The 23,272-nt window shown below is 35.9% G+C and overlaps 2 protein-coding genes across 12 annotated transcripts in view; both read left to right on the forward strand.

Moving 5' to 3' along the window:
* The window catches only part of LOC118273518 (protein ultraspiracle homolog), a 50,535-nt gene that overhangs the window by 21,889 nt on the left and 5,374 nt on the right, over positions 1–23,272 (forward strand). For all 11 annotated transcript variants that reach the window (XM_050694298.1, XM_050694081.1, XM_035590526.2 and 8 more), the window contains 4 exons: positions 5,639–5,870; positions 10,374–10,512; positions 21,889–22,031; positions 22,675–22,756. In XM_050694298.1, coding sequence (XP_050550255.1) covers positions 5,639–5,870; positions 10,374–10,512; positions 21,889–22,031; positions 22,675–22,756 — 596 coding nt within the window. The remainder of the gene's footprint in view (positions 1–5,638; positions 5,871–10,373; positions 10,513–21,888; positions 22,032–22,674; positions 22,757–23,272) is intronic.
* Positions 6,944–10,130, forward strand: LOC126910695 (uncharacterized). The gene has a single exon (XM_050693799.1). The coding sequence runs from the start codon at positions 7,635–7,637 to the stop codon at positions 9,639–9,641; it is 2,007 nt and encodes a 668-aa protein (XP_050549756.1). The 5' UTR covers positions 6,944–7,634; the 3' UTR covers positions 9,642–10,130.

Here is a 23,272-nt window from a genome sequence, read left to right on the forward strand (position 1 = left end):
TGAAGATTTTCTGTAGTCAGTGAATCCTGAAATTATACAGATCAGTTTTTATAGTCTTTCGAAAGTTTTGGCTTGGCAAAGTCTCCGTTCTTGAGAGATTGCCATCAGCGATAAGTGTCGCAGATTAGTTGGCTTCAAGTGTTTCCACTTCAAGTTGTGCTTTTTTGCTGTAACAGACTTAAAAGGAATCATTAAGATAGTTAAGTAGTATGAACTTTGGTTCGTTTTAATTTTTCTGGTTTAGAAGCGTATCTGGCACGGCAAAGTCCCCGTCAAGATAGAGCCAAGTATTAGCTCAATAGGGGTGACCACATAGTGTCAACCCAAAAGACCCCGTAAACAAAGATTGGCAACTTGTTTGTATTAAAATAATGTATTAACTTGTTATATGTTTACCTACTCGTCTCATATCTCTGCCTGCGTTCTGAGCAAACTCACGATACACGTAAACGACTGTTGACATTTACCTAATTGCTACAAGCCCTTCAATTAGTAAATGTAATTTGCTAGTTTTATCTACTAAGTACACAGGTATATCAAACAATGCTTCGATAAAAACAATTATCGATTTCTACAGTACTTTTCAATACTCAAACACGATTGTAAATTGAATCGAGTAACCTTCAAAACTTTCAAGTTCGATTTAATCGTGCGCCATTTTGCTCTAGTGCCTATAGCTAATATATTTGTGTACACCTACAACCATTCATTTAAAATAACACTAATTATAAAGCATTAATTAGTCCATAAAGCTAAATGATGGTATAGTTACATTGACATATTAATCGGCAATATATCACGAGGGTTTCGTCGTTTTAAAACAATAACTTGCGCTATAAAAGGGGGTTCCTTGCGAATTCTAAAGCGTAGTACACCTACCTACTACCTGCCTAATTTATTGGCGTGCGTGTTCGCACACGAGTTGATTTAAAGCTCTAACGTATAAGATTTAAAGCTATGTTTGCAAACTTTGAAGAAACCGGACAATGGGTACTCGACCACGCCCGCGACCATGGTTTTAACTCTGATACTGATATCGCATTGTAATCGTAACACAGTACCTAGCTGAAACATAAACACATATGGTATACAAATCCTCTACAACATTGTGCCTGACTCATAAATAAGAGTGACGAACGCGCGAAAAAATCCATGTAACGGTTCGATTTCATGTCAGCGTCTACAATTTCTAAATTGGAAGAGTAATTTACGGGTTTTATTTATATACGTAAAATCGATATCCTTGGTTGTGGTAGGTAGAGAAAGTGGCATTCGTCACGACTGGCCGATGTTGCGAAACACATGTCGAAGGTTCAAAACGCAATCATGTCATTAACGTCGGCCCGGGAGAATTACATGCGTCACCGCTTGCTCCTTTTGACCGGACTCTTATTGATTTTACTCGTACTTTTATTTCATTGCACAATTCAACGAGTAATGCGCAGTTTTGCATAGGAAACATGAGTAACATACCTAACATTTATGCACGTTTTCATAAAGATTTGTAGTATTCGCTCTGTACGATTTATTGTTTGCCATAAAAGTTTTAGGGACTATATTTTCAGAGAAACGATTTAGATTCTTTATAATAAAGGTATTCTATTAAATCACAAGTGCGGATGCAAGTTCTACATTTCTTATGATGAATTGCAATGTTTATTTGAAATCAGCCTTTATTCCCATTTCGTGGATACAAATAGGTTTAACATTTGTAAGTACTTGATCGTTGTTTTTTCTCAGCCGCTCTTTCGTTTTTATAGCTATCTTAAGTTGACTTTTATGACAGTCTTGAGCTGATCCATCCCTTCCATAATTTGATTGTATCAGAAATAACAGAAGCAGGCACTTCCAAATTTTATTTTGAACGTAAATTGGGGTTATTACTAATTTGGCTCAATTTCTCACGACGGGGAACATGTTCCGAAATAATGAAAGATGACATCGAAAATATATTATTTTCTCCATTTCCATCAATAGTCGATACGGCTCAACACCCGAGGATAGCGAAATAATGTAGGATAATATGATCGAGTGGTCGCCGATGTCATCCCTTATTCCCGAAGGATCTGTCGGTATTAGGTATAACTGCGCAGAAAATATATTATTAACGAACAGTGTTATTACGTAACAAGCTCGTGTTAATATTAATGGGGAAGATAAAGTTCATTTATTTATGTGATGCGAGTAACACCAATTGAACGAAGTGAATTTGAAATAGACCACAATGTGCTAAATTGATTCGTGATGCATGCCCCGCGTCACTGTGATAGAGCAGCGAATAATAGTGGAAGCATTCTTATTCAGACTTGCTTGTTTAAACTTTAGGTGGAATGTTTAATTTTAGTAAAATAAAGCAGGGAAACGAAAACTAGGGGAGTTTAACTAGTAAAACATACTATAAAAATATTATAGTTGAAGAGACTCCATCTGTCTGTCAGCACTTGAATATGATGCATGTTTTTTGTAAAATGTGAGAGTTGATAGCTACTTCTTTTGCCTTGCTCTGTTGGAATGTTGAATCCCATTCTAGAAAACTTTTTGTTATCAATATCTATTAGGGTGTCCCAGCCAAGTAGGGCGAAAAAAAAATTTTCGATTTTAAGTACGCATACCCTCTATATTTTTTCTATTTGACCATAATAACTAAAATAAAAAATATCATTGGTATCGGATAACGGGAACCCGTGCCGACTTGATGTCAAAGTTTCAAGAAAAATTTTGTATGGAGATTGTAAGGAAAATCACTTTAAGTTAGCTTTAACGTTATAAATTAATATTTTTTATTATTGTAAATATTTATTTATTATTAAAATAATATTATATACAAAATTTCCTCTGTAATGGCATTCTTCTACAGTCAGGATATTTCATTCTGTGTTCCTGTGCGCAATGTAGTAATAACTGTTTTTGTTCCTCTTCAAGTGTGATTTTTTTCGTGGAAATCTTGCATTAATTTCACTGCTCCCTCATTGGCTGTATCATTTACGGCTTCAGTATTAACATTTGTGCCTTTACTTGTAGAAAAAAAAGCATTCTTTGACCATGAATAGGACCTAGTGTAGGAAACTGTCATCAATTTTAAAATGATCGAACAAGGCCTTGCTTTTGGAGGAGTTACATATGGAATAATCATCAATGTTGAGTCCAAGTGCCTCAATAGTGACCGCCTGAAGGACACTTTGGAACATATTGGTGTATAGGTGGCGGTATGCCCTGTATGGGCTGAGCCCCGCCGTGTCCTCAGGGACGTGCTCAGCGACGGCGACCTCTCGCGTCCGGCATTGGTTCAATCCATGGTGCGGAGCGAGGGAGACTGGGATGCGATCTCCTCCTTCTGCGAAGCAGCCATGCTAGCTAAGGAAGAAGCGGGACGCGTAAGGAAACGAACCTTCTCAAGATCTAACCGTCACGAGAGGCACTCCGGGCGTCAGGGATCGCGCAACGATCTCTGGCCACCGTAAGTGCGGGTCTGCGGACGGCGAGCAAAAGGTAGCTCGCCGCCCGATCAGAACCAGACCCATGCGGTACAAAGAGCCATCAGACCAACATAGATGGACCCAGTAGGGCTGATACCTGATCCGGAGCTGCGACCTACCTAGCGAGTTTACCAAGGCTCCGGTTTTTGTCCACTCCAGCTAAGTGACCAGGCCTGCCAGACTCTTTCTGTCGCTACAAGAAGATCCTATCTTCATCTATCTTTATTGAGCGTCGAATCTGATATGCAATGTCGAATAAATTATCCAAATTAGAAATAAACTTGAGGAGGCCGTTTAAATAAGTCTTGGGTTTTGTTCGAATTTTTTTTGTAGATCTCTCCAAACTTGGTATAAGGTTACTAGCATCTTAATATAGTTGGGTAATGCTTTAGTTGATATACGGGCTTTTTCCCAATAAATAATGCACTCAGGAATAGTTAGGTTTGCACTTTCATTGATTATATTGTCTTCGCGAATGTTGTAAATCAAAACTGCCAATACTTGGCAATTGGAGGGCAATTTCGAACCGCTAATTTGATGTTTTACATCACCTATGAAGAATATGCACTTTTTAGAACTGCGTAATACCCCTGACATCTTGACTAAATGAAAACAATATGTTCCCTAATAAATCAAACAAGTAATAACCAGCACTGCGATACGATAACTCCGACGCGCCAAAATTTGCAAGTACTGGCATGTATAAAGGCAAGTCGGCACGGGTTACTGTGCTTCTAGGTAAATGAAACTTTATTTACGTGTATGTTGACACTATTCGAAAATAATTAGAGGGTATGCGTTCAAAAATACCGACTTTTATTTTTTTGGGACACCCTAATATCTATATATTAATACGTGATGCAAAAACTTTGGACCGCTTTTTACGAAAATTGCGCGGACGAAGGAGCATAAAATTTGGAACACTTATAGTTTATGTGTAGGAGAAGTGGAGAACGCTAATATTTTTCAAAAATAATGCTTATAAAGTACATTAAATCAATAAATAAAACATTACACACACATGCATAGTATCTGATCGTATTTGACAAAACGTCAAAATCGATAGACATTGCGATGATATTCTCACGTCTCATATGAAAAGAGTTTTATAAAAGAGTTTGAGTTTGAGTTAAATAAAAACTATCCTTGAACGTACGCTAAGTGGTATTGTAAATTAAATCGTATAATTATGGTTGAATTTCAACCACTAGGCGACCACTAGTTCTATATAAATCTACCAATAGTATAAGTATGTTCTAACGATCAATGAGTTCACTAGTCTAACAATACTTAAGCAGCTAATAAAATATTTCCAAAGCAACCTTTGAAGCCATTATATCGAGCTAGCGCTATTACCTTTAATTCATAATTAAGTCGTGTTATCGACAGACGATTTATACTGTTTCCAGTCTTTATTAATTCAAGAAGTGATATTCCAAGCTGTCTACGGCTCAATCTATTTATACCACTGCTACAAGAACATGATATCGATCAATGGCACAAACATGCAACAATACGTTCCCAGTACGTCTTCACAGTCAATTAGAAGCTATGCCGTATATTAATAGTGGTTTCTTAGCGAATGTTAATGAGCACTTGATCATGTATGTGCGGCATGTGGACTGGTTTGACACTCCCAAATAATTTTATTGATTGCGTACTCCGCACAAGTGATATACATCATCATTATCGAGCTCTTTAGAACGTAGCTGCAACGTGCAAATTCTAATTATTCTTATCTTTCATCTACATACATAATATATTATTTAGAATTACCAATTTATTTTTAGCTCTCTGCAAATATAAGTAGGTGGTAGGTAGTACCATTGTTTTTCCAGCTTTATGATAATTCCGACATGTTTTGTATACTTATGTATGCTCATTCAAATGTTTCTCGGTTCGAATGAAATGTAAAATGTAGTTTTTGTTGGAGAAAAATCGATTACTTTGAACGAGTGTGTTAATAAATAATGGAAGATGGTGGTTGGCAACTGGGTTGCCAGTAGTTTAGTTACCTTTGTGGCTATTATGCCTTGATTGTCCTTCGTGCCGGCATTAGGTTATTGCCATCTATTTAGACGCAACTGTGGCCATAGGCTATTGTTCCCACAAGTTATCACCTGTCTGGGGATTACAATATTACATTGAACCTTTTGTTTCAGTTGTGAGGGTTGCAAAGGGTTTTTCAAGAGGACGGTAAGAAAAGATCTGACGTACGCGTGTCGTGAAGAGCGTAACTGTATTATAGACAAGCGGCAAAGGAATAGGTGCCAGTACTGCAGGTATCAGAAATGTCTCGCGTGCGGGATGAAGAGGGAGGCAGTCCAAGAGGAGCGACAAAGGGCAGCCAGAGGTACGGAGGATGCACATCCAAGCAGCTCAGTGCAGGTACAGGTAAGAATCGTGCGACGTGGCATCGCTTTTTACTTTTATAGAACTAAGTCTAGTTTGTATTGATTTTATTCTATTGTGATTCTGGGTGCCTTCGAAAATGACTTGCCTTCAAAAGATGCGTATTTTCTCAGCTCTTCAAAGTTTATTAAACCTTTGTAGCCCAATGTCAAAATTGTTTGCGTCACCATCGAAGTGCGCAACAATAAAAATTGTTTTGCAGATTTGTGTCCGAGTGGGGCGCCCTTAATTAACCAAATAGGTACTAAGTGTGCCCTTTACATCCAATAACACGCGTAATTAGAGTTAATATTTAACAGAAATGGTATTTAAACGTGAACGTATCAGTTAAAAGAATTTGAACTTCATAACCTTTGTGTTAAAGTTGACTTTAATGAGAACTTATAACGGTCTTTACTCCTGCGCATAAATGTCGTTGTAACTTTAGATTGGAACCGATTTTAATGGAACGAAGTATGGGCTGGTGTATGCCTAGTTTGTGCTCAAAGTAAATGAATAAGAACTCGTTATTGTCCAATTGAGGATAAAAACTATATGATCGTAAATGTTTACATCTTGTAGGGCCATAAAACATTCGTATTAAATAATTATGTTTAACGAAAGATCAACTTGAATTTTATGAATATTAATGCATTTTAGTTGTTAGGCGATTAACACACAGCCCCACACATACACATAAATATCATTTTAAATGTCTTCCTCTTTGGAACTGCTGAAGTAGATTTTTTATTAAGTTAGGAAATAAGGTCCATTATTGTTTTTTGCCTCTAAACTTACTATTACTACTATGTAAATATTACATAACAGTTTTCAATAAAATTATATCAAGCATTTGAAGTATACATAGAATTCGTATACTAACAACCCTACGGCTAGTGATGCGCCACGCTTGTTTGTTGTGTAGGGACGATTACGAATCACTTATATCAAAGTATCGATTGGTTGCACTGGTGACTAACGTGTTCACTCGACTGTATGTTGATTGTACGTATTAAATTCTTCTATATGTTGCTATTAACATTTGGGTTTAAAATTGTATATTACTCCAGTTGCCCCAACTTTTTAAGAATAGGTTCTACCAATAGGTTGATCTCTCTGATAACAGGTGAAAAATGCATCAAAAACTGTTCAATTGTTTTTGAGATTATCGCGCGTATGTACAGATAATACAGACGGTTAGGTCATATATTTTTTATAATATTCTCAACAGATAGTGATTTTCCAGACTTGTTTAGTATTATCCATAAAGCTTTTATTATTTCAGCAAAGTGATAGTTATGAAGATGTTTTTAGTTAAAAGGGAAAATCTTGTACACGTTTTATTTTACGTGCTTACACTATTTTAGTACATTTCAATTTAATGGAAAACCCACTCGAGAGAAAGTAAACACACACACATTTATTAACCCACCTACGTTAGACCTCATAACTTTGATATGAAAAGTGATCCATATATAAATGTGGGAAACGGAACGCAAGAGGAAGTGTAAGAGAGAGTGTTATGTGTGAAAGAGAGGGATATAGACGATGAAAGGAAGTCAATGGAAGAAAGACGTCACATGATTATTGGCACGAAGACGTTAAGACGGAAAATAAAATAGAAGAAGAGTTATTATTTTTTATTTAAAAATCCTATCCCACAATTTTGGCGGCTCGTCCGGGATTGGAATAAATAAAAAGAAAAACAAGACGGAAGACGAAGAGAATATTCGAGGACGCAAATACGACGGCAAGACGACACGGAACATGGCGGAAAGCAGAACAAATGAAAGTATTTTTTGCAAAGACGGTGTCTTCATGGATATATCAAAGTTCAGTGGCGACGAAGGCGACACATATTCCTCCACAAAATGGGCTCAAGACATCGAAGATAATGCCGAAATATTTGGATGGACGCCGCAACAAAAATTAATAATCGCCCGCAGATCATTAACAGGGACAGCGCATTTGTGGCTCAAAACAGAGAAGGTGCACCGAAGCTACGAAGAATTGAAGGCGGCGCTTCTAAAAGAATTCCCAGATACTATAAACAGCAAAGAAATGCACGAGCTCATGGCGGCGCGCCGAAAACGTAAAGACGAAACCTATTACCAGTATATGTTGACAATGAAGGAAATGGGAAAACGGGCGAAATTTCCTGATTATGTTGCAATTCAGTACATTATCGATGGCATTTCGGACTATGAAGCGAATAAAGCAATTTTGTACGGGGTCACGACGTACCCGACATTAAAAGAAAAACTCGTTCTTTACGAAAATATGAAGAAAAAGATGAAGGTGAAGGTCACCGAAAAAGCTGAAAAACATTCAACATCGACAAGGCAACGGTGCTACAACTGTGGTGTACACGGCCATTTATCGAATTCTTGTGAAAATGGCATAAAGTGTTTCAAATGTAACAGTTTCGGCCATCTTTCTACGAAATGCACGGCCACGAGTGCTACGACGAAGCATTCGGAAAACTTCGGCAGCCGTTCGAGTCGACCAATCAGCAGCGAGATTGACCGACAGCGCTGCCAACATGACGGAGGACGTTCGGTGCGGAAACCGGCCAATCCTATCACTTCAAAGAGCGCAATGTTCACTATGGATTCTATTTCTCCGGTTGGCACTACTGATGGCGATGACGAGAATGACGGCTGTCAATGCAATCAAAACAAAGAGATTATGCAGATTGTAAACAAACCTGATAAGAAGCTAAGCAAGCCGATTTTGGATATTTTCATTAAAAATATCGAAGGAAAGGCGCTTGTTGACTCTGGGAGCGATGTTAACTTGATGTCAGAAGAGTTCTACGACGTGATCGGTCAACCAAAGACGACAGAAGATGGTGTTGTGTTGTCAGGTCTCGGACTTACTCAAGTACATTCATTTGGGAAATTTACAACTTGTGCTATTATTGATCAACGATGTTATGAAGGAATCACGTTCTATGTTGTGCCTAAAGACTGTATGCCCTATAGTATTGTACTAGGTCACGAGTTTCTCACTAGAGTAACAATGATTATGAATGAAGGGAGTGTATTGTTGTTACCCTCTGGGGATGAGTGGATGAGACGAATTAATGGTTTTACTGTAGGAATGAGTGTGGTTATACGTTCTACAGTTAGCCCAGCTGTCAAGAAGGAAGTTTTACAACTTGTAGAGGACTACAAGCCAAATCCAGTGAAAGTTACTGAAGAGGACGAGGGTGAGGCTGCGGAATACAGAGGAAAACCCAAGTCTACGCCCGACCTGCTGGAAGACCCTAAGTTGAGCAGTAAGACTACTGCCGAACTAGAGTTAGAAGAACAAAAACCCTTACCGAAGCTCATAGAAGAAGAAAAAGAAGATAAAGAAAAAGAAACAGCAGCTACAGTAAGCAACATAAGAGCTAAACTCAATTCCAAGAAGCGAGGGAAGGCTCCAGAAGGAGATAGTAAGAGACAAAAGACAGACGATAAGAGAACTAAGAAGACAGACGATAAGAGATCTAAGAAGACAGAAGATAAGAGATCTAAGAAGAAGAAAGAAAAAAAAGAGAAGCAAGCGTTGGATGGTGATTCGCAGATTAAAGAGTATATTGGGAAAGAGGAGAATGATGCTAGGCAGAAGGAGAAAGAAAGAATACAAAGCGAAATAAAGCAACGACAAAAAGAGATTGATGGTAATAATCAAAAAATATACCAGCAAGCTAGAAGACGGCGTAAAAGAAAATATAGAGGCGGTAGATTTAAAACGAATAAAAAGAAAGTAGACTTTGTTGTTAGTTAAAATTAAGATATGTGTAATATGTAATGTGTTTATTTTATTCATGTTGTTTGATGAATGATGATGATGATGTAAGAATGATATTATGAGGAATGGATGTCCGCTTAGCATGTCTGAGGACAGACATGAGTGTCGGATGGCCGAATGTGGGAAACGGAACGCAAGAGGAAGTGTAAGAGAGAGTGTTATGTGTGAAAGAGAGGGATATAGACGATGAAAGGAAGTCAATGGAAGAAAGACGTCACATGATTATTGGCACGAAGACGTTAAGACGGAAAATAAAATATAGAAGACGAGTTATTATTTTTTATTTAAAAATCCTATCCCACATAAATATATATATTTTATAACTAATATCTTTATACTATGTATAGTTTATTCCCTAAAGGGGTTTCTAGAAGCGTAGGTCAGTATAAAATAGGAACACCCACTTTTAGACAGTTATTTGTCATTGTAGAGGGCGCTGTCGTCGATTTTGGGCATTAATGTGGATTGTTTGAATGAATTAATATTAAGAAGTGAAGAACTCAACTTTTTCAGACTCAGAGTCGATTCTGAGTCAATAATAAAGCATGTTAGCAGTCATATTTGCGACTTTAGAAGGCAGTCAAAACAAAAAGACTCATGTTTTTGCGAAAACTAATTAAACCTTTGTCAGTATTTTTCAGTAGCAGCTGTTGATTGATACATTAAAGAATATATTTATGGAAATATTTTCTGTTGCTGTTTCCCCAGGAGTTGTCAATCGAGCGGTTGCTAGAGATGGAGTCGCTGGTGGCTGACCCCACTGAAGAGTACCAGTTCCTCCGCGTGGGACCTGACAGTAATGTGCCACCTAAGTTCCGCGCCCCTGTCTCAAGCCTTTGTCAGATAGGTAAGGAATATTCTATGTTTGCTTTTTGTAAGACTAACCGCCGTACTCAGAGCCATTCAATGGTTACTAAACCCCTTGCTTAGTAATTGTTTTCAGGACAAAATCGTTGCTAAGGAATACTTCAAGTAATCATGAGTACGGCAGTTAGTCTTCAAATCTAGATGTGTTGTTTTATACATATGTCGATCGTCTTTTGTCATGTCACATGTCAATCTATGGCCAAAAGTAAAATAATTTTAAATCTTTGCATTGAGATCGATTTTAAGTAAGTAATCAGTATTTGTATTAAGATCCAGTAAAAAAGTTACGATGTAATATTTGGATAAGATATGATTTTAATTTCGGCCATCAGATACACTACGTTTTGTGACATTTACATAAATTGAAAGAGAAATTTTCTATTCTACGTCAATTGGAAACTTCTTTATTTTATAATAACTATCGTGAGACATACTAAATTAACTAAAATGGCGCAGCCTACGCACGCTGCTCATGATGAAGAGTCCCTCTGTGACTCGAAACTAGTAGAGCTTTTCTCCATTAATTTGCGTGGAAACTTATTAGTTTTTTGCTGTTTGTTTTTTGCATACAGCCTTATTATATTGACGTTCTCAAATATATATAACATATTGCTAGGTTGGAACGCTGTGATATATCCTTTATTCCCAAAACAGGACGATTGATCACATAACACCACATAAACACAACTTTTTTCCAAATGGCTAGACACACAAACGGGTATTTATAGTTGAGACTACATCTACTTTTAGTTTAGTCCCACTGCGGCAAAGCCAACGAAAACCTTCCAGACTCTCTCGTGATTACTGAAAATTTCCGTGACAATAAATAAAAAAAAAAACAACTTATCTCCGTTTCTCAAGAGATTTTCCGATTAATACATATTATTATGAAGGTAAAATAACAGCGGTAATAGTTTAATTTATTCCGAAAACTAGTTTCATGTGGCAATTTGAATGTTAATATATAATTTGCCATTTCAATTCGGATAATAATTAATCCTAAATTATCGTTTGTTTTTCATTCGTCGAACTTGATGATTGCACGTGTATTCATGGAAGTGTGTGTCAAAGAGAAAGATGACCTTGCTTTTTGTGTGATTGAAGGAAAACCACTAAAAATAAGGAAAGTCTCATAATATTATTCATATTGATAAGCAATAACAATTCAAGCAATGATATCCTAGAATAATGGAACTCCTAAATGTATCTACACTTTTTAAAGTAGGTGTTGCAGTTTTGTTTTTTTTTCTAGGATTTAGAAGTAGGTAATAGGTATGTTTTGTATGAAATTGCGATATTCAAATGCATTATTACAGGCTGGAATCTCTGAGTGTGATGTATTGTATGTAGGTTTGAGTCGGAGCATCCCTTGTCTAATTTATCTATGCAATTATCACTTAAAACTTTCAATAGCATATTTTCATAGCACGTTATTTTAGAACGTTTTAATCACCAACACTATTGTTAATGTACATATACATATATCGTGTATCAGGGTTTACTTCTGTTAGATCAGACAACAAAACCAGGATTGAGTTGAATACTAAGGGTTTAGGTCTACATACGAAACCCAAAGTACCAAATAAGCTTGTTTGGCACACAATTATTTTAACCAAACAAAGAACTTTACCCGTTCTATACATTTTATAAACCTCTACTTAATTACCTAACTCAAGGCTCGGGCATGACGGTGCAAATCTTTTATTATTCAACTAGCGAGAATATGGCGTTGTAAATATAAAGTAAAAAACATTAAAGTACTCGTGTACCGGCCGTTTTCTATATCTATACATATAATAAAATCGTAGAAAAGTGCTGTCTGTACATTGAAAATAAAAATAAAAAAAATAGCAGGGGTTATTGTTATGTCGATGTCGAACCCAAAAATGTAATTAACTTTTTTTGTCTGTTTGTCTGTTTGTCTGTTTGTCTGTGTGTCTATGCGCGCTAATCTCAGAAACGGCTGATCCGAGTTGGATGCGGTTTTCACGAATATATTGTGGTATGCTTAAATTTACATTTAGTGTTTGTTTCATGTCAATCGGTTCATAAATAAAAAAGTTATGTCAAATTAAAGAATCACGTCGAACACTATTCTATGCTTATACCATTAATCTCCGCCACTATTTGACGGATTTGGTTGAAATTTGGTACAGATATAGTTTAGAACCTTAGAAAGGACATAGGATAGTTTTATTCCAAAAATCAAAAAATAAAAATAGAAATAGATCGCGCTATGGTTTCGTTACATTCATTTGGTTGGGTATCGGCCGAGCGCTTCGGTACTATCGTAGAAAAAGTGTAATATCAGTCGTATGATTATTTGTCTGTAGTGGTCCTGCTGTTTCGCATATTCTAAACAAATTGGTTTCATTGTATTTGTCAATTAATAAGTTTATTTGTTGGGTTTTTCTGGTTTTCTGGTTAAATTATTTAACGTAGGTTTAGTTTGATATCGATTATTAGTAGTTACTGTAGTTAGTTTTTTAATAAAATTGTAAGTCTAATTTATTAATTAATTAGATAGATTAGATTTAAGTCGTTTCTTTTAAATTATTTAGTTTAAGCTTGGTTATTATAGCATAGAGGATAGGTTGTAATATAATTTCTTTTTTAAATGTTATAAATTCGTAATTCGTAGCTTTCTTTAGTTTTAAGTTAGTTTTCATCTTAAGTTCGGAAAGATTATAATATTTCTTTAGTTTAAGTCCGTTTTTAAACTATTTTTTCAATGCCCTAAGTGAGTATACATCTATTAAATTCAAACGCAGAGCTCATTATGTTGATTTTTGAAGAGTTCCCTGGAATATCTTCTACGTCTCATTTTTGAAGAGATTCCGCGAGATTGGGAACTATGTGGTTAAAACCAAAAATTTGCCGGAAGTCACTATTCCACGCGAACGAAGTCGCGGGCAAAAGCTAGTCAATAATATTATCAATATATTTGAATTGTTGTCTTTTGTATGTAAGAAAACGAGCAGACGGATCACCTGATGGTAAGCAATCGCCGCCGCCCATGGACACTTGAAACTCCAGAGGCGTTACAAGTGCGTTGCCGGCCTTTTTGGGGTTAGGAATTTAAGGGTTGTTGGGGAATCGGGAATTGGGAACATTGGGCCTTCCGTAACCTCACTCACACAACGGAAAAAGTTTCACATCGGTTTTCTGTAAGGCCGTGGTATCACTCCGGTCTAGCACGCTCATTCGTGCCGAAGCATGGCTCTCTCACACTTAAACTTACATGATTTTGGGTGATCCCCAAAGAGCCAAGTTCAAACATAGAAGCTTCTGTAATAGGTGTCCTGTTTTAGGGCCATCAGTAATGCCTTGTTCGCACTACGCTAGCATTTTAGTCGAGTAGCAAGTACATAGTAGTTCTCTCTCGCTTCTGTCCCAAAATTGAAGCGAGAGAGAGCTACTAAATACTCCCTTCTCGACTATAATTTTTAGCGTAGTGCGAACAAGGCATAATAGAAAGTACTAAAGAGTATTTAGGAATATTTATTATCAAAGTTCACAAACAGTGGTCTTGATGCTAAATTACAAATTGTTTTAATGGTCTTAACAATTGGTGTTCCACTAGTTCCAAAATTACTAGTCGGTATTCAGTTCCCAAGATACAGTCTTGGAGACTGTATCATATACTGCCGTACTCAGAGACATTTAATGAATATCCCTTGTAACGATTTTGTTCCGAAAACAATTGCTAAGGACTGGGTTAAGTAATCATTAAACTACTCTTGAGTGAGGCAGATAGTATATTATTAATACTGAGTAACTTATGCTCACTATACTGTAGATATTTTTATAGTAAGTAACACATTTACCTATCTACACGTATAAAGATAAAAACCTCAAAATAAAAGCCACTTTTTGCACTACAAGTAGAGATGAAGAATGGACGTCCTTATTTTAACCGACACCTGTTCTCATTAAAGTCATGTGATTGGAAATTATTATAGTGACACGAATACTCGTGGATCAACATTACTTACTTACTAGTTATTTTTATATAGGAGTCAATATATTATTTTACCTACCCGGAGCTGCGGACTACTTAGCGGGTTACCACGGCCCCGGCTTAAAAAGCAGGAGTAAGAACGGGGTGGTTTTTAGTCAGTAAGAGTCTGACACTCCCTCTCGCCTCGTCACAGGCTAGAGAACTAATAGGATAATTTTCCCGTCAAAGAGACCGAAAAGCGTCAAAGAGAAATAGTGCCAATAGATATTAAAATAGGTTTCATTTTCTATCACACCTATTTGCATAAATAAAATAAAGACAGAGAATTATTTTTGTGTAATATCACAACTTAAAGATTGCATTTAGTTGTGAAATCTTCAAAGAACATGAAGGACTTCTTACGTAGGTGATAATAGCTGCAAGTCATAATGCAATGCATAAAAATACGGAGAATTGCACAAAAAATATTTAGATAAGACAGTATGCACATTGAAAGTATTTGAGATGCTAGAAAGTGTGTAAACAGAACACTCTCTAAAGCAAACAGGTGATGGTAAATAAGGAGATTTATTTAAAAAAATTAAATGTAATCAACTGCTTAAGGCTGATGTTGCATGAATAACACGAAAACAAAAACGATTAAAATTATAAAAACAAAAATAAATTGTAGCGTTTTTCGGGAGCGTTCCGTTTACATCGTGTATAATATAGTAGGTAGTAGAACGCCAGGAATCTGAACGTAGTAGAGACAAATCAATGCTTCACTGTTTCACTAAGCTGGGGCTCTACCATACCTCTAATAGCTTAAAGCGTATTGTTGAAGGTTTGCTCGCAGATACAATGTTTAATTGTTCACACACTTGTAAAAATCATCATCGATTGAGCTGCATTTGTAGTAACCCCATCTTATTCAATACTGACTTGACTTGTATTTCAAATAATTTACTCAACCACCCATTAGACGGAGGAGACCCCCATTCGCGTCAATTGCTCACGCCCCTAGACCAACGAGGCTAATAGCAATAAACAATAACAAAATCCCGAACATAAACAATTAAAATTCCTCAGCCCGCATCAATCTAAAATCATTGCCATATAATGTGACTCCGTCATACACGAGGAATAAAACGCAAAAAATAAAAATTCCACGCAACATAAAAACTCAGGTATGTTTATATGTATTTATGTACATAAATACATTATTACAATGGCATACATAATTTGAAACTGGTTTAAAAATGGCGTCACAGTTTCTATCTACGAAATATATAACTTACATTGAGTTTATTAGTAGTACTTATCTATACTATACTAATATTATAAAGCTGAAGAGTTTGTTTGTTTGTTTGAACGCGTCAATCTCAGGAACTACTGGTCCGATTTGAATAAATATTTTTGTGTTGGATAGCGCATTTATCGAGGATAAATCATTACGCTATGATCAATAGGAACCGAGCACAGCGGGCGAAGCCGCGCGAAAGTAACTAGTAACTTATAAGTATTGAAACATTTTTGCAATGTCTAGCATTCTTAGCTTAGCTTGTAGTTACGTGGGAAGTTAAAGGGACTGTTATTATGTAGGTCATTGCATTAGTAACTTAATCTGTATCCTACGGAATCAATTACTTCTTAATCACACTTGGGAATTTATTTTCAACTAGCAAACCCGGCGAACTCCGTTTCGCCACCAATGATTTACCCTGTTTACCTGCTTTTCTCTTGAAATTTTCCAAACGAATGCAAAACCGCAGAAATCGGTTCGTGTGTTCTGGAGTTATAGCGTCAGGAAAGAATACCCGACTTATTTTTATATTATAGATATACATAGGTAGACGGTAGGATGACTAACAGGTCTCCTATTTTTCAACAGACTTCAAAAATTTAGGTTTTCAGTTTGACCTGTATGTATGTATAGCTTTTGCCCGCGACTTCGTTCGCGTGGAATAGTGACTTCCGGCAAATTTTTGGTTTTAACCACATAGTTCCCGATCTCGCGGGATCTCTTCAAAAATGAGATGTGGAAGATATTCCAGGGAACTCTTCAAAAATCAACATAATGAGCTCTGCGTTTGAATTTAATAGATGTATACTCACTTAGGGCATTGAAAAAATAGTTTAAAAACGGACTTAAACTAACTTAAAACTAAAGAAAGCTACGAATTACGAATTTATAACAATTAAAAAAGAAACTATATTACAACCTATCCTCTATGCTATAATAACCAAGCTTAAACTAAATAATTTAAAAGAAACGACTTAAATCTAATCTAATTAATTTATAAATTAGACTTACAATTTTATTAAAAAAACTAACTACAGTAACTACTAATAATCGATATCAAACTAAACCTACGTTAAATAGTTTAACCAAAAAACCAGGAAAACCCAACAAATAAACTTATTAATTGACAAATACAACGAAACCAATTTAGAATATACGAAACAGCAGGACCACTACAGACAAATAATCATACGACTGATAATACACTTTTTCTACGATAGTACCGAAGCGCTCGGCCGATACCCAACCAAATGAATGTAATGAAACCATAGCGCGATCTATTTCGATCCCAACGCCATCTATCGAGGATAAAGACAACTTGGATTATTTATTTATACTCCGTTCGGGCATTTTCTTTGTACTAAAAGTTTAATTATATTGATATTATTTTTTTCATACCTTTTTACTATTTATTTACTTTTTTTCGATGAATTAAAACAATAACATGAACCGAAGTCGTGTAACGATCGACATAGAATTATCTATACTCCGTTAGAGCATTTTCTTTGTACTAAATGTTTTATTATATTGATATTATTTTTTTTCATACCTTTTTACTATTTATTTACTTTTTTTCGATAAATTAAAACAATAACATGAACCGAAGTCGTGTAACGATCGACATAGAATTATTTATAAATAATTTATTTCTTATTTTTATTTTTTGATTTTTGAAATAAAAATATATCTATGTCCTTTCTAAGGTTCTAAACTATATCTGTACCAAATTTCAACCAAATCCGTCAAATAGTTGCGGAGATTAATGGTATAAGCATAGAATGTTCGACGTGATTCTTTAATTTGACATAACTTTTTTATTTATGAACCGATTGACATGAAACAAACACTAAATGTAAATTTAAGCATCCCACAATATATTCGTGAAAACCGCATCCAACTCGGATCAGCCGTTTCTGAGATTAGCGCGCACAGACGAACAGACAAACAGACAAACAGACAAACAGACAAACAGACAAACAGACAAAAAAAAAGTTAATTACATTTTTGGGTTCGACATCGACATAACAATAACCCCTGCTATTTTTTTTATTTTTATTTTCAATGTACAGACAGCACTTTTCTACGATTTTATTATATGTATAGATCTATCGACTGCGGTCTTTTCCCATGGTAAAGTAAAGTGACCAGTGCGTGTAAAGCGTTTGATGAGAAATTTACTTTTACATAATATTGTGTGCACGTTTTAGTGTGCGCTTCGAAATTTAGATTTTATCGCTAAAATCGTGGAGATAAAAATTCGTAAAACGGTTTGTTTTTCTTGGTGGTTAAAGCTGAGTGTTCTGCGTAGGTATATGCTTAGTTACTTTTCTTCTAAAATGACGTTTGTTATTTCTATCTCTTCACTTTTGCTTTTCTCATTACGTAATACCATTAATCCACTGTTAATGTTCAATAAATCAATAATTAAGAGTAGTGATCAAATGTATTGAAACAAGATTTAAGCAATTTATGAACATACTAGCTTCTGCCAGCGGTTTCGCCCGCGTTCCCGTGGGATAAAAAGTTGCCTATGTGTTATTCCGGACCATAATCTACCCCTCTTCCAAATTTCATCTTGATCGCTTCAGCCGTTTTGACATGAAGCAGTAACAAACAAACATACATACAAACTTATGTAGGATTAGAAAGTGTTAACTTTTTTTTATAGGCTTTCATTACTTATATTATATTGTATCGTAAGTTATTTATTATTTACCTACCTATAAAGCATAGCAAACACATCAAATCATAATTACTTTGCTATACTTTATATCCTTGTCAAATTGGACGCGAACCGGCAAAAAAACAAACGAGGACGCAAATATTATAAAAAATAGTTTGTCATTCAAGTTACTTGGAATTTTAAAGTTAAGTTGCTCATGGATAAATGATTTGCGCAGTTTGTTGCCACATTTTCTTTATGTATTGTTTTCTGTGACGACTTTAGGCGAAACTTGAGACTATTTTACCTCTATACTTAAGCCTTTTTTAAATTTTATATATCTACTTTGTATATTTTATCTATCGACCCACTTAGGACTACGTGTTATATTATGTTTCATAAGCTCAATGTAAACAAAACATTTTACATTGTGTGAAAACTAAATGTGTTGTCGGGATTACCCCAAACTACTTTTTTTATGTTTGTTCTAACAAATCTGTGTTTGAGGAAAAGTCGGTTTAGATGCGTTTCTGTTATACGTCATGTTATAAAGTTATAGACACGAAATCTCTGGCCATAGTTGAAAAAAGGTACTAAAATCCCGATATGTTTTATAATAACTATCGTGAGACATACTAAGTTAACTAAAAATCAGACGCGCACGCTGTTCATGATAAAGAGTCCCTCTGTAACCCGAAATTAGTAGAGCTTTTCTCCATTATTATACTTGAGTAAACCGTGATTTTTAGTTAATTTAAAATCACGATGTTACTTGTCTGTGACTTTAAAAAGAAATGAAAGACATGTCGCCGACTTGTATCGATCAATATAGATCAATTTAATTCAAGGAAAAACGTAGCGTGTGTTTCAATATGAAATAATGAAAGGCCCCCAGTTATTCTGCGAATTGCCACCCTATATGTAAACGATCATACGGATGCCTTATAAATTCTTGTAAAAAAACACAGTAAAAACATTATAAAGGGACTATTTTCCTTAACTCCAGGTAAATCGATACAGTAACGTCAGAAGCATATTTTTATCTTTGTAATTTAATTTCAATGTGGTTTACTTACTGTTTACTTAGGTTACATAGAATGAAAGGGAATCGAAATTACGTTTGTTTGAAACGGGATACTTTTTGTTTCCTTGGCTTGGGGTTGCCTGCCAGCTGCCTAAGCTACTATTGAATATGGCTACATATCGACTCGCATTGATGTCGTTTGTATCGATTCCCCCCTTTTTTGTGGGGAAAAATCATCCAATGACTTCTCCTGCCTTGGGCGAGGCGGGAGGGAGTGTCAGATTCTTACTGACTAAAAACCACCCCGTTCCTACTCCTGCTTTTCGAGCCCGGTAAACCCGCTAGGTAGTCCGCAGCTCCGGATCTATCGTTTCCTAGGGAAACGAAATATTTTGAACAGCTTAACTCTTCCTAAAAAGTATAGTAATAGCTGGATTTGCAACGCCTTAAAAAGGCAGTTAAGCTGTTCAAAATATTTAAATTAAGATCTGTGTAATACTTTATGCAAATGAAGATTAGGAGTTTTTATACCTTGCACATTTCTGCCTACGAGTTCTTCAGAGGCAATTTTATTTAGTCATTTATTTGGATTCTCAACAAAGGAAACACATACTATAATATAATACACTAGACATACTATTGGACATAAATAAAGACCTAACATTATGAATCTAACTTGTCAATCTACGGTCGTATAAATTATGCGGGACCCGAAACAAACATCTTGATTGCACCAAATAACTACGTTCTGTGACTTTGTGAGACCATTAATTCTGTATGGATACGAAGTCAGGATCAATTCGCAATAAATTAAAAGAGAATTACGGCTTAATCGAATCTCTACCCACGCAAATTATAGGCAGGACAAACAAGAAGGAAAAGGGATTCAAGAAAAACAAATTAGACGTACATATACATATATATCTATAGAGAATACATTATAACATAACATAACGTCACGCCTTTTATCCCCGAAGGTGTAGGCAGAGGTGCACATTACGGCACGTAATGCCTTAAAACTTCACCATTTGTGTTATAAGTCCCAGGTGGTGACCCATATACTAAGCACAATTCCAGATTCCGTGATACCATTTTCGAAAAACTGAAATAAGCCCAGTAATACTTTGCCTGACCCGGGAATCGAACCTGAGACCTCTTCTCCGGCAGTCGCACTTGCGACCACTCGACCAACGAGGCAGCAGAATACATTATATGTTTGTATAAACATATATTGGAAGGCGTATCTACAGTGGCTGATTCGAATTTCATTGTCAGCTTTATATGATAAGTTATCGTTTAAAAAATGTAAACCATTGTGACATTTAGTGCTAAGATAAGAACCTGCTTGGAACAAAAGTGATAGTAGAAAGTGCTCCGATATGAAATAGGTCGAATTTGAGACAAATACTTTTATCAGCGCGTGATATGTATCACATAATGTGCAATAGATAATTATGTATATTCGATTGTTAAATTATTACGTGTATTATTTTACGAGTACTAGCAAAGCCTGTTCCCTGTTTTCCTGCTTTTCTCTTGAATTTTTAGTGATTTTTCTTTGCTATAAACCTCACGGAGCCTTTCCAACAAATGCAAAAAACGTGGAAATCGGTTCGTGTGTTCTGAAGTTATAGCGTCAGTAAGGAATACCCAACTTATGTCTCATGAAACTTATAATTAAATGTTAGACTATGTTTCCATCTCTTGCGATTATACGGAAACTATACCCAACAGTGACTTATTAAGTCCCTTCTATACTCTATTTTATTATCTTTTGCATTATTTAATATCTAGTCATAGGTACATATTATTTACTTACATTGCACTTACTGTAGTACTCTCTAAACTTCGATATCAATTACAATAAGTATTTGCAAACAAAACACAACACCTTTTGTTAACATTATTATTATCAACAAGGACGAATTTCCTTATTTGTGATGTGTGATAGTGACATGGATGGTATCCATCAATCAACGTCGGCGAGACACGATAATATCTACGCGTATACGTTACTTGTGTATTGATCTGGGAATCGAATATACAACTTGTAATAATACTTATAAAGCTGTCGTGTTTACATACATACTATAGTTAATGTAATGATATCTTATCCGACTTCATAAAAGGAGTATATTTGCTCGTTTGACAAACTAAAAATTAGACACTATTGCTTACTCTCGTAACTGCGCGAGGCGCTCGACTACTTTCGAGCCACGACAGGGGCTCATAATAATGAGCAGCGCTCGACGAGTTATTAATTTATTAGTGATCTTTTCGTCTATGACATGACATGAATAATATTATTGTAACATCCAGTTTTCTCCAACTATGTCATGAATTCTATAAATTAGCATATAATAAAGGTTGATTTTGTGTATTTTACAATATAATACGTAATATATAACTTTGTTATATACTTTCCAGGCAACAAACAGATAGCCGCGTTGGTGGTGTGGGCGCGCGACATCCCGCACTTCAGTTCCCTCGAGCTGGAAGACCAGATGCTGCTCATCAAGGGATCCTGGAACGAACTACTACTCTTCGCTATCGCATGGCGGTCTATGGAGGTATGTACCGATATATCTTTGAGATTTGTAATAGATTTTTAACAAGAGTAACTGAAGTTTCTTACTTGTTCTTCTTTGGTTTGGAACAAGCACTCTAAACACTTTTGGCCGTACTTTAAGTAATTTAATGTTTGCCTAATCCAGTCCTTAGCAATTGTTTTCGATACAAAATTACTAAGGAATAGTTTAAGTAATCATTAAATGTCTCTGAGAGCGACAGTTAGACAGACTTTAATGCTACTAGCTATCCGCTGCGCGACTTCCCTTGCATTCAAATAAGATTTATTTCTGATAGCTCCCAAAAAAGTAGTCTCCTTGTGGACTTACCAGCCATTGAACAGCAAATATTTTTTCTCTGTTCGTGACCGTTTTCCATTCCATCGGATCACGAGGCTTTTGTCCCTATTGAAATCATTGTATTGTGTAATTAATACACAAGATTATGAAAAAATGTCATACAATTATGTTATGTATTAGAAATACGTAGATTATGTATTTTAGTTTTTTGGTGTTAAGAATGTGATTGAACGCCATGCGGGATAACATAAGGCCCACGATGGCGACAGTTTTCTGTAGGCAGTCAAAGCCCTACTCAAAAAATAGTTGCAATATAAAATAATGGTATGTTTGTGTGTAATTCCAGTATTTGACGGAGGAACGTGAAGTTGTAGATAGCTCCGGCAACAGGACTACATCGCCACCACAACTCATGTGCCTCATGCCTGGTGAGTACTCCTTCTCCATATCACTCCCATCATCATCACCCGGGATATAGGTCTTTGTTTTTTATTGCATAAGTCACCCTCTCCAGACGGTCAATGCGTCCACTGCTAAACAAAAGCCTCATCCTTGAGGGCTTGTCATAATCGCATACCAAATGCGAAGAATGAAATATCTTAGGGATCGCAGTTAGGACACTGAATCTTAAGAATATGAGCATGCCTTGATGGACATTTGCTTGGTCTCTGACGGTCACAGTTTTCGGGACATACCTACCTGGCCTCATCGTATGACAAACTTAGCATAATTAATTATTAGCTACAACAATCACACAGACCCATGCAAGAGTTCAAAGCCCATATAATGACAGCAGAAATGCAAAATAATTGTACAAAAAAATAAATTATAAACAGCTCGAAACGAATTTCAAAGTTTAATTATGTTTCGTATGTCTGGCTGGGTTTATTGCAAAATACCTATAACATAGGTCATTCCCTATTACCTAGAATTAAAATTTGTAT

Source organism: Spodoptera frugiperda, chromosome 1 (assembly GCF_023101765.2).
Source record: "Spodoptera frugiperda isolate SF20-4 chromosome 1, AGI-APGP_CSIRO_Sfru_2.0, whole genome shotgun sequence".
In the NCBI taxonomy this organism is placed as follows: domain Eukaryota; kingdom Metazoa; phylum Arthropoda; class Insecta; order Lepidoptera; family Noctuidae; genus Spodoptera; species Spodoptera frugiperda.